The sequence below is a fragment of the Vombatus ursinus genome, unplaced genomic scaffold (assembly GCF_900497805.2).
Source record: "Vombatus ursinus unplaced genomic scaffold, bare-nosed wombat genome assembly UNPS02014801.1, whole genome shotgun sequence".
Taxonomy (NCBI): Eukaryota; Metazoa; Chordata; class Mammalia; order Diprotodontia; family Vombatidae; genus Vombatus; species Vombatus ursinus.
In genome coordinates this window covers 13418369-13435710 of record NW_020954579.1, presented here as the reverse complement: position 1 = coordinate 13435710, position 17342 = coordinate 13418369, and the positions used below count along the sequence as shown (strand labels likewise).

Here is a 17342-nt window from a genome sequence, read left to right as displayed (position 1 = left end):
ATGGGAAAATTCAGGGACTGAGTTGCTTTCAAAGACATGGTCTTTTTCCTTTTAGGGGTCCAGGTCCCATCACCCCATCAGAACCATTGGTGCTTACTCAGGGGTTTTTAACTTGGGGTCTGTGAATTTGTTCTTTGCTATTTGTTGTTGTTCAGTTGTATCCAACTCTTCCTGATCCCATTTGGGATTTTCTTGGCAAGGGTACTGGAGTGATTTGCCATTTCTTTCTGGAGTTCATTTTACAGATGAGGAAACTGAGGCAAACAGGGTTAAATGACTTGCCCAGGGTCCCACAGCTAGTAAGTATCTGAGACTGGATTTGAACTCAGGTCTTCCTGACTCCAGGCCCAGCACTCTATTCACTTCATTACCTCACTGCCCTCTTTACTATTACTGTATTTTAATATAATTTTTTTTCGGTAATCTTTTGTGTTTTTATTTTGTGCCTTTAGAAACATGATTCTAAGGAGAGGTTGATAGGTTTTACCAGTCTGTGGAAGGGGACACAAAAAATGTTAAGAACATAAGTGATGATTTGCAAAGCTTTTCTAATGTTATCAGTTTGATTATATCACAAATATACATAATATATTTGGAGGCACCCCTCTTAGGGCAGTCTGTGCTGCATAACAATGATTGGTAACAGCCTTGCCCTGACCCTTCCAGTTTGGATGGAACTAAGTGAGTTATACAAGATAGCAAGCCTGTATGCTTTTCAATTTGCATACAATGCTCTCCTTTCTTTCTCCCCCAAACCCATCCACCCCTTTCTGAAATTTAGGTGTTTCTGTAGAGGGCACCACTATCCTTCCAGTCATCCAGGTTCACGACCTCAGTGTCACCCTGGACGCCTCACTTTTGCTCACACTAAACATAGAAGCAGTTACCAAACCCTATTCTATCTCCCCTACTTCTCGCTGGTCTGGTCCGTTCTCTTCATTTACACAGCAACCACTGCCCTACTTCAGGCCCTCATTATCTCTCACCTGGACCATCGAAATAGCCTCTTACTTAATCTCCCTACTTTGAGTTTCTCCCTACTTCAATATACATCTGTTAAACTAAGTGATTTTCCTAAAGTACAGGCTGGACCATGGCACCACCCACTCAATAAACTCCATCGGTTCCCTATTAACTCAAGGATCAAATATAAACTGTTTCACATTTAAAATCCTTCGCAACCTGGCCCCAATCTACTTTTCTATTCTTTCATGAAATAGCTACCTGCACAGGACACTAGACCTGAAGTCAGAAAGAGCTGAGAGCAAATCTAGCCTCAGATACATTATTTAATGCTGAGCAAGTCACTGTGCTTCAGTGTCCTCATCTGTCAAATAGAGATTAAGATGATAGGGTTGTTGGGAGGATAGAATGAGATAATGTTTGCAAAGCACCATATAAATCCTAGTATTATATAATGCTTCCCTTTCTGTATTCTACAGTGCATCCAAGCCGGCCTTCCTGTTGTTCCTCACACATGCAAAAACCACAATAGGAAATTAAGATATGATAGTATCCATTAAGCAGAACCACATCAAGAAGAGTGCATTATTATAGAAAACTTTCTACTGAAGAAATAATTCAATTTTACCTTTTTTTGTATAATATACAGAGAAACATGACTCCTGCTAAAAAGTTGTCATGTTCATAGACTGTTATGGACTATTATTTGGTTGTTGTATTGTGTTTTTCAACATAAAAGTATTTAAACAAAAATGAAATTCACCTATTTGGCTACCTACATTGATCAAATTAAATGAATAATTATTAACAAGTCATTATATTCAACTCCATCCTATCCCTCCGAGATTTTCCAAAAATACAAGAAAAAAAAAGAGAAACTCACATTGTTCTCAAGAGCAAAAAGGTTTTTGTAGCATCAATAAATAAAATTTAAAAAGAATTCAAAATTATTTATTTCAGGATATTAACATCTACTTGACAAATGTTTTATAATATAAACAACTTTACAAAATATATTAGGTATTTAACATTTGTGTTATGACACACAAAGTAGTACATGTATCTAACATGTAAATAAATATACATATATTGGGAGTATATGCTCAAAAATATTTTTACTGTTGGGGTGGCTGATCCAAAAACTTTAGAGAACATTACTGTAGGAAGACAGATTGTACCAGAGATGATTTTTTACGTGGAGAAGAGAAGGTTTTGGGCGACGAAGGGGATATGATAGCTGACTTCAGGTATTGGAAGGGTTATCATATATGAGAAGAGAGATTAGACTTGTTCTGCTTGGTCCCGAGAGTGCAGAATAAAGAGCAGTAACTGTAGAGAGGCGGATTTCAGCTGTCGACAATTAGCGCTGTCCCAAAGTGGAATGGGCTGCCTGGAGAGGTTCTTTAGAGAGTATCGAGCATTTCCTTGCTGCGGACGCAGTGGTTCGGCCACAGGTTGGCCACTGAGGTCCCTTCTAGAGGTTGTTGTTGTTGTTTGTCCTTCATTCTCGAGGAGGACCATGACATCAGGGAGGTGATGTTCAGTGCATGTTAATTTACCGCAAAAAGCAGGTGTGCGGCTGCTGCAGGTGCGTGAGACAGGTAGGAATGCAGCCCTGATCCCTGGAGGCGTGAGGGCGTTCAACGCCTTCTCACTCTAGTCTCCCTTTGGCCCAACTAGCAGTGCAGTGAAGGAAGAAGCTCCGCAGGTCACCCCTAAACTAGGGATGCTAGGGCACAAACAGAAGGTGAGAAGCAGGTAGCCCCAACTTCTACTGACGTTCTAAAGAGGCTCGGCCCCTTTAACAGACAGAACTAGCCTTCTACATCTTCATCGGTCTGAGTTGGATTTTGATTCGTCAGGTCTGGGGCTCCCGCCCTCCCCTCCGAGGTCGGACTCTGGTTGGTCCTCAGACTTGGTGGTGGGGCGGGGCCTGGAGAGAGGGGTAAGGGGAAGGGGGAATTTGGAGGGAAGGGCGGGGCTAGAAGCTTGCAAGGCCTAGAAGGAGAGGATGGGAGGAGAAGGGAGAGGCGGGACTAGCGGCAGGAGCAGGGAGGGGCCGGGTTGGGAAGCGAGGGGTGGGGCTGGGGCTGGCCCGAGGCCGAGGCCGGGGGCGGGAGGCGGGACCGCAGACTGCCTGGGGGCCGGAACCAGAGCCCTAGCCCAGTCCCTGAGGCTGCAGCCGCCGCACTACTACTCGAGCTGGGCGATGAGTGAGGGAGCCGCGGATCCTAGGTGAGTGAAGTTGGGTGGCGCGCGGCGGAGGCGGAGGAAAAGGCGGGCACAGGGACCCGGGGGGCAGCGGCGGCGGCAGCAGCGGCGGCGGCGGGTGAGGGGGGGATAGGGGCGGGACGTCCCGCTGCGCCAGCTGTGAGCAGCTGGAGCGGGAGGGAGGCCGTTCCGTAGCCCGCTCCGCCCTCCCCCTGCCGGGGCCCCGCACAGCTGGGTAGCCCGCGCGCCGCGGCGGCGGGGCGGGTGGGCAGGCAGGCGGCCGTGCGTACTCTGGGTCCAGGTTGGAGCCGGGCCCGGGAGCAGGTGAGGTTCCCCCTCCGGTGGGGCCCCGGGGGAGGGCAGAGAAGGAGCCGCCGCCGAGGCTGCGCTCCCTCCTCCCCGGGCCGAGGCCCCGAGGGGCGGCAGGCTGGAGCCGGCCAAGTTCATGGCCCCTTTGCGCCTCAGGTGCGGGCGGGACGGCGCCGCCTCGCTCTTGGCGGTTGGCCGTTCCTGCAGCGTGGCCAGTGGGGCTGCAGCCCAGGGCCGGAGGGGGCCCCGTGCGAGCTCGGTGCCCGGACTCGTTTTGCAGCAGCTGCCGCCGCCGCCGAGGGACCCCCCCTTCTCCCTTCCTTCGGGCCGTTCGGGTCTGGCCGTGACCCTGCTGCACGCGGGGTCGTGCTGGCTGTCCCTCCCCGCCCTCCTGCGCTCCAGCCTGCCCGTCTGCGGGGCTGGCCTGACGCCGGGTGTGGGGACACGGAAAATAAAACTACTGAAAAACACCTTGAGTTTTATGAATGGGCCTCAAGTGCCAGCTTCTGTTCGAGAGCTGGCTTCAGCTCCCAGGGAAGGGCTGCAGAAAAGGTGTTACTTTTATTATGTCAATGTTTATGCCAAGCTTGTCCCTTTGCTCTTCTGGCGGAGGGGGGAGGGAAGGACTTGTAGTCTTTAAAATGTACATTTATTCACGTGCCATTAAAAAGTCGATGACTAGTTGCAAAAACAAAAAAAACCCAAACCGAAAAACTTAGAAATTAACAAGTGATATTGGGACTAGGCCTTCTGCCAGTCTGATTGTTGTAGGGTGATCTATTATTTGAGACTTACTTGGCTGCTTTTAAAGATTAAAATACAGTTTTAGTGGAAGCAGGGAGATAGATGAATTCCATCTTAAATAGCTGAAATAGACTTTGCTAAAGATAGATTAATTATAGAGTTCAAGAAAGTATACAGTCGTCGTTCCATACAATCATACTGCTTTTGCAATTTTTTTTTTGTATTTAGTACATAAACAAGTTGGTCACTCAGATCATCCGTTGTCATGGTTACCTGTCATGGGTAGTAAGAGCAAAGTCTCCTTTCTTCCTCCCCCAAAGCCACGGAAGTACACTTATCACTAGATTCTGTACAGCCTTATGCTTTGTTAGAATGTGGTTCAAATTTGGACGAAAAGTATGAGTGCATTTTTCCAACCGGCTACAAGAATTTGAATGCACAAAGAATGAGTTTATTGTGTATTTTTAATGTATTGTGCCAGAAGGCTTTGAAGAAAAATATTTGAGGAAAAGACATTGGTTAAATTAGAAAGGAAGCTTTATATGTTGAGTGATATTGGTGTCATTAAAGGGGTTAATGAATGTACAGGGGAAAAGTCAAGCTTTTGAGGTGATAATTTTGCATATAATTTAAGCCAAAGAATCTTTGAGAAGGTTCAAGCTAATCAGTTTTTGTACTTGAACAACATAGTGATTGTATACTGGGGTGCCTACTCTGTTAGAACAGCTCTTTCTATCCATCAGATGACTTTTAACACTCAACTGCCTTTGCTTATTTCATTGTCCTTACTCAGATTCTTTAGAAGTTAATTTCTCAAATTTGTGGAGAATGTGAGTTACTTTTTTCCCCCATATGGTTTTTTTTTAAATTTTTAAACATTTTTATTTAAAGTTTTGAGTTCCAAATTCTGTCCTTCCCTCCCTTTTTGCCCTCCCCCCTCTCTGAGAGGGTAAGCAATCAGATATAGGTTATATATGTGCAATTATGTAAAACATTTCCAGGTTAGCCATTTTATACAAGAAGACTTGAATAAAAGAAAAAAAATGAAAGAAAAGTAAAAATAGCATGCTCTAGTCTGTATTTAATCAATATCAATTCTTTCTTTGGAGGTGGATAGTATTCCTCATCATTAGTCTTGGGATTGTCTTGGATCATTGTATTGCTGAGAATAGCTAAGTTGTTCACAGTTCTTCCTCTAACAATATTGCTGCTACTGTGTACAACATTCTCCTGGTTCTCTTCACTTCACTATGCATCAGTTCATGTTAAGTCTTTCCAGGTTTTTCTGAAATCATCCTTCTAGTCATTTCTTGTAGCACAGTGATATTCCATAACAATCAGTCATATACCAGGGCTTGTTTAGCCATTCTCCAATTGATGGGCTTCCCTTTGATAGCTAATTCTTAGCCACTGCAAAAAGAGCTGCTATAAATATTTTTGTACAAATAAGTCCCTTTCTCTTTTTTTTTGGATGTTTTTGGGATGTAGGCCTAGCAGTGGTATTACAGGATCAAAGGGTATACATAGTTTTTATAGTCCTTTGGGCATAATTCCAAATTGTTCTCCAGAATGGTTGGATCAACCATTTTTTCCCACATCCAGTTTTCCCACATCCCCTCCAACATCCAACATCTTCCTTTTTTGTCATAATAGCCAGTCTGATAGGTGTGAGTTGGTACATCAGAGTTGTTTTAATTTGCATTTCTCTGATCAATAGTGATTTAGAACATTTTTTCATATGACTATAGAGAGCTTTGATTTCTTTTTCTGAAAGCTTCCTGTTCATTTCCTTTGACCATTTATCAATTGGAGAATGACTTGTATTTTTATAAATTTGACTCAGTGCTTTATATATTTGAGAAATGAAGTCTTTATCAGAGATAATCGTTGAAATTTTTCCCAGTTTTCTGTTTTCCCTTTAATTTTGGTTGCATTGGTTTTGTTTGTGCAAAACCTTTTAAATTTTATATAACGAAAATTATCTGTTTTACATTTTGGAATGATCTCTGTATCTTCTTTGGTCCTAAATTCTTCCCTTATACATAAATCTGACAGATTAATTTACTTAAGGCTACAAGAATAATTCATATCAAGTTATAAGTGGAAGGGCTTAGTGAGGGTGAAGAAGACAGTATCACTATTCATAAATTCATACATTTAGAGCAAAGAGACTTACATACCTTAGGGGCTATCTATTCCAACCTCCCCATTTTATTATAATAATAACCAACATTCATATAGTGCTTTAAGGTTTTCAGAGTGATATACATACATACATAATCTCATTTGATCCTCACAATCCAGAGAGGTAAGTGCTATAATTATCCCTATTTTACAGATGAGGAAACTGAAGCTGAGCGATTAAGTGACTTGCTCAGAGTGACATAGCTCGTAAGTGCCTGAGGCCAAATTTGTACTGTTTTTTGGGGTCTCTCTACTGGGCTTCTGAGGAAGCCGAGGCCCTTCATGGGAGGTCACATAGAGAATCTAGTGAGCTATAGGTCTTATTGACCCCTAGCCCAGTGGTGTTTCCACCATCCCATGCTTTATTTTTCCCACCATGTTGACCCTTAGGAAGCTAAATTTACAAGCATATTTATCTCCAGGAAAAGGTGATGAATTTCTGAGTGGAGATTAACAAACTGATGCAAATTAAGTAATGATGTTAGTATGTTTCACAGAAAGATTTAATTAAATGGTGAATAGCTTAAATGGGGAGAGTAGCTTAATCTTATTTAAGCCTTGTTCTGTCTTGGAGTACCTGTGCTTCTGGAGTACTGGAAGGACAGTACTCTGAATAAAAGACACACTGGGATGGCATCCTTGGAAAAGAAAGGGAGTTTATACCTTCCATGTATCCTGTTTGACTTTATGCTCTTAATAGAACATTAATGCTGGTAAATACAATAGTACAGAATGCCTCACTTCCAGAAAGAAAGATAAGTCCACTGGGTACAGTGGATTGTTTTATATTAAAAAGGAAGTGGCATGGAAACAAGGGGAATGAAGGAAAACACAAATTGAAAGTTCATATTTGTATCTACTTCAGTTTGAATAATAATATCTGCCTAACTTTCCCTCAGAATCAGAGGTTCCTGTCTCATAAAGATTGTCTGAAGTTCAAATGGAGACTCCTTAATATCACAGAGTTCTTGGGAGAGATAGGGAAAAAACATTCCTGGTCCATTCACTTTGCATAAATAGAGTAATAATAATAATAATAACAACAATAATAGCATTCCTATAGCACTTTAAGGTTTGCAAAGTGGATTTGCAAATATTATTTCATCCTCATAACAACCTTTTAAGGTAGGTGCTGAAATTATCACCTCTTTACAGATGAGGAAACTGAGACAGATAGTAGTTAGGTGACTTGTCTAGGGTCTAGTAAGGGTCTTAGGCTAGATTCAGGCCTTCTTCATTCCAGGTTCAATGCCCTTTCTACTTTTCCACCTAGCTGCCCCAAAAAGAAGGTGAAAGTCAAGCCTTTCCTCCTACATTATATAGCCCTTTGGGCTATATCTCACAAACCTGTTTTAGGTCTCATTCCAATTAATGAATGTCAAATTCAGTAGCCCCCTCCTTATACCCGTATGTAGCTAGCTTTGGAGATGCGTCCCAGGGTGAGTTTCTGGGAAATACCCAGACGACCGGTTTTCTTCCCACCCTGGGAGAACTGTGGGCTCAGAAGGTTTTTGTTTTTGTTTTTGCCAGAGAAAAGCAGTGGCCCAGCTTGAACCGGTGACTTCAGGACTGCCGTATGCATGTTGAGGTGCTGTAGCCCAGGGAGCTGGTTGTGGGACCCGCTGGTACTGCACTTACTTCCCTTTTGAGGGGTTAGAATGGGAAGGTGGTTGTTGACTAGGTACCAGATTGAAGTATGGTCTCCCATCTTTTCTGCCTCATAGGGTACAAACTGATTCCTCAGTTTATTCTGCTCCAATAATGTTACTTTTCTCATTTCTGTTTAAGTAGTTTGCATTTCTTCTGCTGGCTAGGTAAGTCCAATTGATCTAAATGTTGTTCTGTGTTACTTTATTTCCAAGTAGGAGGGCTCTAGCTGGGAGGGATTGGTATTTGGGTATTGGTATATAAGAGATCTAGAAAGGACCGGAATTCAAGCCCTGGTCTCAAAGTGCTAAGCTTTCTCAGAGGCAGGTGGAGACACAGTAGATAGATTGTTATGCCTAGAATCAGGAAGACCTGAGTTCAAATCTTGCCTCAGATACTAGCTGTATGGCCCTGGGCAAGTCACTTATCCTCTGCTTCAGTTTCCTCAACTATAAAATGGGTGTAATGATAGCACTTACCCTGCAGGGCTGTTGTGAGGATCAAATGAGATAATATTTGTAAAAAAATACTTAGCATAGTGCCTGGCACATAGTAGGTGCTATATTAATACTTATTTTCTTCCCTCTTTCTTTTTCTTGGTTAGGGGCTCAGAGTTAAAAATAAGAAGGAATCTTAAGGCTTTGACTAGTAATAATTTTTTATGCTTCCCAGAAGACTGGATCTGGGTATTCCTTCTTTTGCTCTAGACTAAAAATGAGTCTGAGAACCATTTTTGCTGCCCAGGGCAAGGTTCCACTCCTCTGCCCAAGCCCTTGCTCTCCCTCCTCACACACCCGCCCCCCCTTTACCCAGAGATACCTCTTTCCAGGGGTGGGGTTGAGGGCAGTGACTAGATTAGGGACTATTCAGTGGGAAGAGAAGAGATGGTACCACTGTACCTGGCTGACAGGGCCCACATTTCGAAAATGGGGGATAGATGGAGGCTTGAATACATTTTTCCTTTTTGCTTTGTCGTCTGCCTGGAGCCTGGCAGCCATCACAAGCGTCTTGTTCTTTACCTTGTACTTCTTCCTGGCCAGTGAGGACCCTCATTCATTTCCTTTTCATTTCATCCTCTTCAGTGTTCACTTATTGCTAGCTTTTTTCTTGAGTATCTATGAGTTATTGAGGGTCCAAGGAATTTCTGTTCTGTGCTTTTTAGAACAATGTAGTGGTTAAAAGGGAAAAGAATCACAATTTTGGAGCTGGAAGAAAACTGAGAAGTTATTTAGCCAGCCTTCCTCATTTTAAAATTCTATGTTAACAACCCTTAGTTTATACATCTGACTGTAAATTAGGATATTTAGTGAATGTGTGAAACAACTGAAACAGCTGTAGAATTAGTTCCTCCAAAATGGGTTCAATTACTAAAATTTTGTGGTAGATAGGAAAGTTTTCTAACTCCAGTTCTTATTTCAGCTTGAAAATGTTTTGATTCTGGGACAGCTGCCTCCCTCTCCCTCTGTCCCCTTCCCCCCTCCCCTCCACTACACCTACACGTATCAAGCTTTAGCTTTAGGAACCGAGGAACAGTTAATATATAAAAAGGACTGGCCAAAAAAATGAATACTCTGACTAGTACTATATAGTGCTTGAAAGAGACCTTAGAAGTTATCTAGCTTCAGTGTTTCAACTCTGGTAGCTTCAAATAAGCTAAATTTAAATATAATCATACTTCCACTGAGACCTATTCTAATGCCTCACTTAGCCCCGAGGTAACAGTTCTCAAAAGCTATCATTCTGGAAGGGGCAGCTGGGTGTCACAGTGAATAGAGCACTGGGCCTGATGTCAGAAAGACCTGAGTTCAGATTTGGCCTCTGACACTTACTGGCTTTGTGATTCTGGGCAAGTCACTTAATCTTGTTTGCCTCAGTTTCCTCATCTGTAAAATGACCTAAAAGAAGTGGCAAACAATCAAATATCTTTGCCAAGAAAACTCCCAGTGGAGTCATGAAGAGTTGGACATGACTAAACAACAACAGATCATTCTGGAAAGGCTTTGAGTACGGCCACAGCAACAGATTTGAGGTTTTTGTTTTTGTTTTTTTTTGTTTCCTTCTAAGGACCAACCTAGTTAATAATGGAGAGGAACATCACTAATAGACTGGTCAGGTAATGATTTGTGGGTGGTGTTGTCGCTATAGCAACCCATGAACTCGATATGTAAAGTAGCCCTCAGGCCCCCGTCTACTTCTGTAGTAATGGTGGCAGAGAGGGAAAAGGGGAAGGAGGGTGATAAAATCATATTGTCTTTAGACAATCTATAAACTTTAATTTGACTGTTGGTATTCTCTTAATGGAATCATCTGGTCCAGTGACCAGCATGTAGACATAATGCTGGAGTTGCTGAATCTTGCTATCTTGAATCTGACATTCTTGCAATGTCAGAAACCAGAAGTAAGATGGACATTGCAGTTCACTCCTTGGAGAAGCAAAGGAATTGGTGAAAGGGTTTTTGTCATACCCCAATGGTAACAAGGAACATTATTTCATGGGTTATGTGGCTATAACCCTACTGCAGTAATAATGACAAGTATCTGCAAAATGATCCCCATGAAAATAATGGTAGCTTATAAACCAATATTGGTTACTTAAGATAAAGTAGAAAAATTTAAGAACTTGATAAAACACTCCAAATTAAGTCTACGTATACTCTGATACATGGTGACTTCAGTATATGATATGAAAGAGATGAGGATGGGGAGAAATGTATAAGAAAGTGTGTTTCAGGAAGAGAGGCCATAGGCTTGTAGGTTGCACAGAAGTTTCATGCCTTTATGTCATATCTTTTTTTTTTATTAATTTATTTTGATTTATCAACAATCACTCCCATAAGCTTTTGAGTTTTAAATTTTTCTCCCCCTCCCTCCCCAAAATAGTGTGCAATCTGATATAGGCTATACATATACATTACTATTAAACATATTTTCACATTAGTCATGTGGTACGTAAGATTGAGAACCAATAGGAGGAACCACCAGAAAGAGGAAACAAAACAAAACAGAAGGAAAAAAAGAGCAAATAGTGTGCTTCGATCTGCATTCAAACTCCGTAGTTCTTTCTTTGGATGTGGATAGCATTTTCTATCATGGGACCTTTGGAGAGGTCTTAGATCCTTGCATTGCTGAGAAGGACTGAGTCTGTTAAAGTTAGTCATCACACAACATGGCTGTTACTATGTACAATGTTCTCCTGATTCTGCTCGCTTCACTCAGCATCAGTCCATACAATTTTTTCCCAGTTTTTCTGAAGTCTGTTTGCTCGTCATTTCTTATAGCACAATAGTATTCCATTACATTCATATATACCACAACTTGTTCAACCATTCCCCAGTTGATGGGCATCCCCTAAATTTCCAATTCTTTGCCACCACAAAAAGAGCTGCTATAAATATTTTTGTACATGTGGGTCCTTTTCCCATTTTTATGATTTCTTTGGGATATAGCCCCAGAAGTGCTGTTGCTGGGTCAAAGGGTATGCACATTTTTGTAGCTCTTTGGGCATAGTTCCAAATTGCTCTCCAGAATGGTTGGATGAGTTCACAACTCCACCAACAATGCATTAGTGTTCCAGTTTTCCCACATCTTCTCCAACATTTATCATTTTCCTGTTTTGTCATATTTTTTCTATGAGAAAATAATTGGTATGTATTGGACATGGTAGATTCCAAATAACATTACAAAAAATGAAATAGATTATATTGTAGTAGATAGGAAAAGGCTTGTTATTGATTTTGGTGTTATCCCTAAATTGACTGTCCATATGATTAGACCATTGACTTGTCAGAGCTAAAATTAGAGTTAGTAAAAAGCAAGAAGAATAATAATGAGGAAAAGATTGGTGCACAATTGAACTCAAGTTTTGAACCATTTAAACAAGTATTGACAATCAAAAATGGGAAATGGACAACAGAAATGACATTGAAACCAATTATAATAATTTTACACAAAAACTTAACCAATATAAATTAATTGCCCCACCAAGAAGACCAAAAGTCTAGAGAGTATATTAATTGACAGAGATCTGACTTAACTTGCCAAACAGAGAATGAAGAAGCCAAAGTCACTTCCAATTTAGAATATAAACTTACTTGTAAGTCTTACGGTGAAGGATATCTAGACGATTCTCATAAAGCAGAGACAAGCACTTTGAAACCAGTTTAAAGAGAGCTTGACAAGACATTTGATTAAGCGATGTCATCTCCTGGGCATTTAAGGACAAAAATGGAAGGAAGACGGCAAATAGAAGAAAAAAATGGAAAAGATTTGTAAAAATTATTATATAAGCTCTCTCCCCAACCCCCACCCCCATCAAGGACAGTGGAATTAGCATACATGGACCCTAACATCATAGTATTAGGATAAGCTTATGGGGAATTAGAAATGACACTATGGGGAGCAAAGATGGGAAAAGCAGTTGATTAGACAAAACATAGAGGAGCCCTGTACTAGAATGACACAATTTGAGGGCATAAAGGACTCAATATACAAAGTATTTGAAAGAAGGGCAAATACCAAAGGCGTGGGGGGAAAGTCTTAGACCTTATTACTGCCAAAAAAAAAAAAAGCAAACAGAATTTCAGTAACTACTGACTTGTATGTTTATTTTCCCATTTATATAAGACTTTGAGAATCATCTCTGCGCAAACAATTGGCCTTCTCATTGAGGCTAACACTAGTGGAAAAAACAGCCTTGACAATTTGGGCCAGAGTTGAGCAAGAAAAGGAAGGCAGGCCAAATTGCCTTTGTGAAATTGCAAAACTCCTTTAATTGACCCCAAACTTTCCACAGAAGCAAAGTTTCATTTTTTTAATACTACCATACTATATATTATACTGGTGTTGTATGGTATAGGGACATGAAATAAATAATCTCCAAAAAATTAAAAATGACTATCATAGGGCAATGGAGAGGCACAGGGTGGGTGTGAACAGGCTGCTAATCAGTCAGGAACATGAAAGAAGAACAGTAGTAAAAGGTATCAAGGAATTATATGATAAGTGGTAAAGGGCGTCCCAGGATTATAGGTGGGGAACCAGAGTGCTATATTGGAAACTGATAAAGGCCTCCAGAATGTTTTCTCTGTCAAACTCAGGGACTAGAGTTGAAGGAGATGGGGAAGGCATGGATAAATTGTGATAATCTTTATTGGAGGGAACTTCCAAATTGATTAGATCACAGATTCATTTGAGAATAATAACTGACACATATCACTCACTAGCTGTGTGACTGTGGGCAAGTCACTTAACCCCATTGCCTAACTAAGAAAAAAAATATTTTGGGGCAGCTAGGTGGCACAGTGATAGAGCACCGGCCCTGGATTCAGGAGGCCCTGAGTTCAAATCCAGCCTCAGACACATAACACTTGCTAGGTGTGTGATCCTGGGCAAGTCACTTAACCCCATTGCCTAACCCCCCCCCCCCCAAAAGAAGGAATAATAACTGACATTTATATGATGCTTTAAATTTTGTAAAACACTTCATATTTGATATTCACAAGGACTCTATGGGGTAGGTACTGTGGCTATTGTCACCCCAATTTACAGATAAGGAAACTGGGGCTTAGAGTGGTAGCTAATGACTCAGTGCCACATAAGGCTCAGAGGTAGAATTTGAAGGTCTATCTAACTCTCATCCCAGTGCTCTCTTCACTATACCATCTTGTATTATTAAAAAGAAGCTAAATGGCCATGATTATTACATAGCTAAATGTGAAATTTGAGACTGTTCAAGGTTGTATTTTGAACATGTGTAAAATACCTAGGCATTTTTGTGAATGAATTTGCAAAACCCTAGAGAATGTGTAAATCAATAAATTTTATTGAATTGTTATATTATGTATTTTCACTTACTTGCTTTGCTTCTATTAATACTGCAAGTGCTTATTTAGCACATGGCTTTTCTGATTATTTTAATTTAATTATAAATCTAATAAATAACTATCAACATAAACAGCCAAACACACATACCAAATAAAGAACAAAATCATGCCACACACACCTAGGCTTTAACTAGGGAGAACCAAACATATTAACGAGCAACTTTGTTGCCTGAAGTTCTGCTACCTTTGAACCCATTTTCCTTAAAAGCAGTATACACACATACAGAGTTGTAGTCAGTGTGGATATAGTTCTAGTTTTGTTGATTTTACTCTCCATCACCTATAAATGCCTTTCCATATTTTCTTGTATGCTTCATGTGTGTTCTTTTATGGTACTTTCCATATTTTCTTGTATGCTTCATGTGTGTTCTTTTATGGCACTACAGTATTTTATTGTATCAATCTGTCATAATTTATTCAGCCAGTCTATTGTTGGACATATAAACTGCTTTCTTTTTTTTTTGCTGTTACAAATGGAACACCTATGAATATTTTTGTATATGTGGATCTTTTCTTTTTGCAATGTTTTTTTGAACAGATCCTAGCAATGCAATAATTCAATTCAATAAAACATTTATCAAGTGTCTATTAAATGCCCAATAGAGGGTAGCTAGGTGGCAAAGTGGATAGTGCTGGGTTTGGAGTCAGGAAAGTGTTATTCAGTTGTTTTCACTTGTGTCTCTTTTTGTGACCCCATTTGGGGTTTTCTTGGTAAAGATACTGGAGTAGTTTGCCATTTCCTTCTCCAGCTCATTTTACAGATGAGGAAACTGAGGCAAAAGGGTTAAGTGACTTGCACAGGGTCACACAGCTAATAAGTGTCTGAAGCTAGATTTGAACTCGGGTCTTAATGGAAGGTGCCCTTTCCTGGTGGGTCACTGAGGCTCAGCAGCATGTAAAACAATAAATCATGGTTTAGTGGCGAGAGTGCCGGAAGAGCAGGAGTCAGGAAGACCTGAGTTCCTTTAGGAGAGGAAGCTGAGGGAGTTGAAGGTGTTAAGTAATCAAAACCTTAGTCAACATGGGGATGAGATTTCAGGTGATCAGTTTATCCTGGGTGAGGTATGATGTTCCCTGGAGTCAAACCAAACAGAGCTGTTGTTAGAAAATGAACTTAGCTGGAAAGTTCTGATCTGAGTCTTTTATTTAAAGGAAGGCTTTGAGAGGAACTTGTTGTGCTACCCTTGTTCTTGTTGCCATATTTTCTCCAAAATATTTATACTAGTCTTCAGTCTTATTAATCATGCATTAGTGTGTCTCTTTTCTCATAGCCCTGCCAACAACGGATCTCACATTTTTGTATTTTTTTACTGTTCTGAGGTCATCTTCAGGTAATCGCCATTTTAATTTATCTGATTATTAGGCATGTAGCTTTTTAACAGTTTCTTTGTGCCCTTTGACTGCTGATCCATTGAAGTGTGTATTAGAGTTTATTGTAGTGTAGCTCTAAACCCCCTTTTTACCTCTGTAGCCATGCATTTTACCAGCAGTATTTATTGAATGGTAATTCCATTTCAGGGGCAGCTAGGTGACACAGTGGATAGAGTGCAGGGCCTAGAATCAGGAAGACTCATCTACTCAACCCACTCTGGTATCTTTGCCAACAAAACCCCAGCTGGGGTCACGGAGAGTCAGACACAACTGGACAACAGGTTTCCAGGACTCAGCTCCTAAAATGTACCCCTTAGTCTAGCAAGTGGTGTGGTTCCAGGTGTCATACATCTGTTTCCCAGTCTCTTGTTCTGGGTCTGTCTCTGGTTTTCCACTACTTTCTGCTGCTTACCTGTAGCACTACTTTATTCAGTTTAACCTCTCTGTATTGCCTTAGTACAGAGCTGTTTTCTCATTGTTTCTCGAGTCACACAGTGAGCTCCTTAAAAGGAGGGACTCTCCTTTGTCTTTCTTTGTGTCCTCAGCATTGTTTATTGACTGACTGCTGCTGGTCTATGCTCTGTGTACTAGAAACAGCCCCAGGAAAATTGTTCAGTTTGATATTAATTACTTATCTACTATGTGCCAGTTAGTGTTAGGAAGAGGTTGGAGACCTTGGAGTTGGGAAGATTCTGCCTCTGACACATGACTTCATGATGCTGTGTAATTTGGCTCAGCTTCTCAGCGTCCCAGACAATTCTGTGATTGTAATATGTACATCAGTTGCTGATAGTTCTCTTGTATTAATGAAATCTCAGGTCCAAACCAAAACAGATGTGCAAAGGCATTGTGCTAGGGGCTGAGGATACAGACACTATCCTCAAGAGACTTAGATTCTGCAGGAGGGGTAAGCAAATACATGTCTAAATATATACAGTCATCCTTCAACATTCTTGGGGTGTAAGGGTGTACGACCCTCATGAATATGAAATACTTTGAATAACTCTAGGCCCTATCCTAAACCTTTATTTTTAATAATTCTGATCATATTTATTTAACAAAAATAATTAAAATAATAATAAAATAAATAAATAATTAAAACAAAATAGCACACTGCACCTAAAAAGTTGCAGTTCTGTGAAGGAGCTTAGTATCTCCCACACCATGCAGAGACTTCGCAGCAGCTGGTGAAGCTGCAGCAACTGCTTCATGGATTTCCTTCTACAAAAATCGAAAGGTACAGTGATTACCATGGGGAAAAAAAAATCACATGACTCATTCTGGATGGTAGAGACACAAAGAGGAGGTATTTCCAAAGAGTGCTTAGCCCGTAGCTCTTTAGTACACTGAAACTTTTAACAAAATCTGTTTATAATAAATTTACATATGTATGCTTATGGTAGTAAATGATAAAATATATTAATAACATATGGTATTTATGCATTTATGACTTACTAAATTTTTTTTGTTTTCTTTACATTTATGTGTTGTCTGCAATTTTCCACAGTAAGCCACAAATCTCCAAAAATTCTCATAATTATCGATGGCTAACACGCAGATAACTAGAGCCTCTAATGGGAAGCCGTTCAGTGTTGAGGGGTGACTTTACAAGATTATTTGAAGAGGCAGAGACAGTTGGGAGAGGCCTGGATCAGGAAAGGTATCAGAGTAGGTGGTACCTGAGCTGCATCTTGAAGTAAGCTAGGGATTCCAAGTGGAGGTGTGGAAGAGGTATGTTCCAAGCTTGAGGGACAGCCTGTGAAGAGCTTTAGCAATAATAATAATAACAGTAATTCATATTTATATAGTACCTACTGTGTGCCAGGCACCGTGCTAAGTGCTTTACAGTTATCTCATTTAATCCTCACAATAACCCTGGGTGGTAGGTGCTATTATTAGCCTCATTTTGCAGATAAAGAAACTGAGGTAAACAGCAGTTAAGTAACCTCCAATGTCAAACAGCTAGTAAATATCTGAGGCCAGATTTCAGCTCATCTCTTTCTGACTCCAGGTCCAGTGCTCTATCAGTGT

The 17342-nt window shown here is 40.7% G+C and overlaps 2 protein-coding genes across 3 annotated transcripts in view; one reads left to right on the top strand and one right to left on the bottom strand.

Moving 5' to 3' along the window:
- The first annotated feature begins 3119 nt into the window (after positions 1–3119).
- The window catches only part of TEX2 (testis expressed 2), a 152540-nt gene continuing 138317 nt past the window's right edge, over positions 3120–17342 (top strand). The window contains exon 1 of one of the 2 annotated variants that reach the window (XM_027872883.1): positions 3120–3198. The gene's annotated coding sequence lies outside the window, so the exon portion shown is untranslated. Of the gene's footprint in view, positions 3199–3422; positions 3499–17342 lie in introns of those variants that run through there. The other variant, XM_027872884.1, reaches the window with a different exon arrangement.
- LOC114050934 (basic proline-rich protein-like) lies at positions 3122–7993 on the bottom strand. Its single transcript, XM_027872981.1, has 2 exons — positions 7817–7993; positions 3122–3907 (listed from the first exon to the last, which is right to left on the bottom strand). The coding sequence occupies exons 1-2, from the start codon at positions 7991–7993 to the stop codon at positions 3122–3124; spliced, it is 963 nt and encodes a 320-aa protein (XP_027728782.1).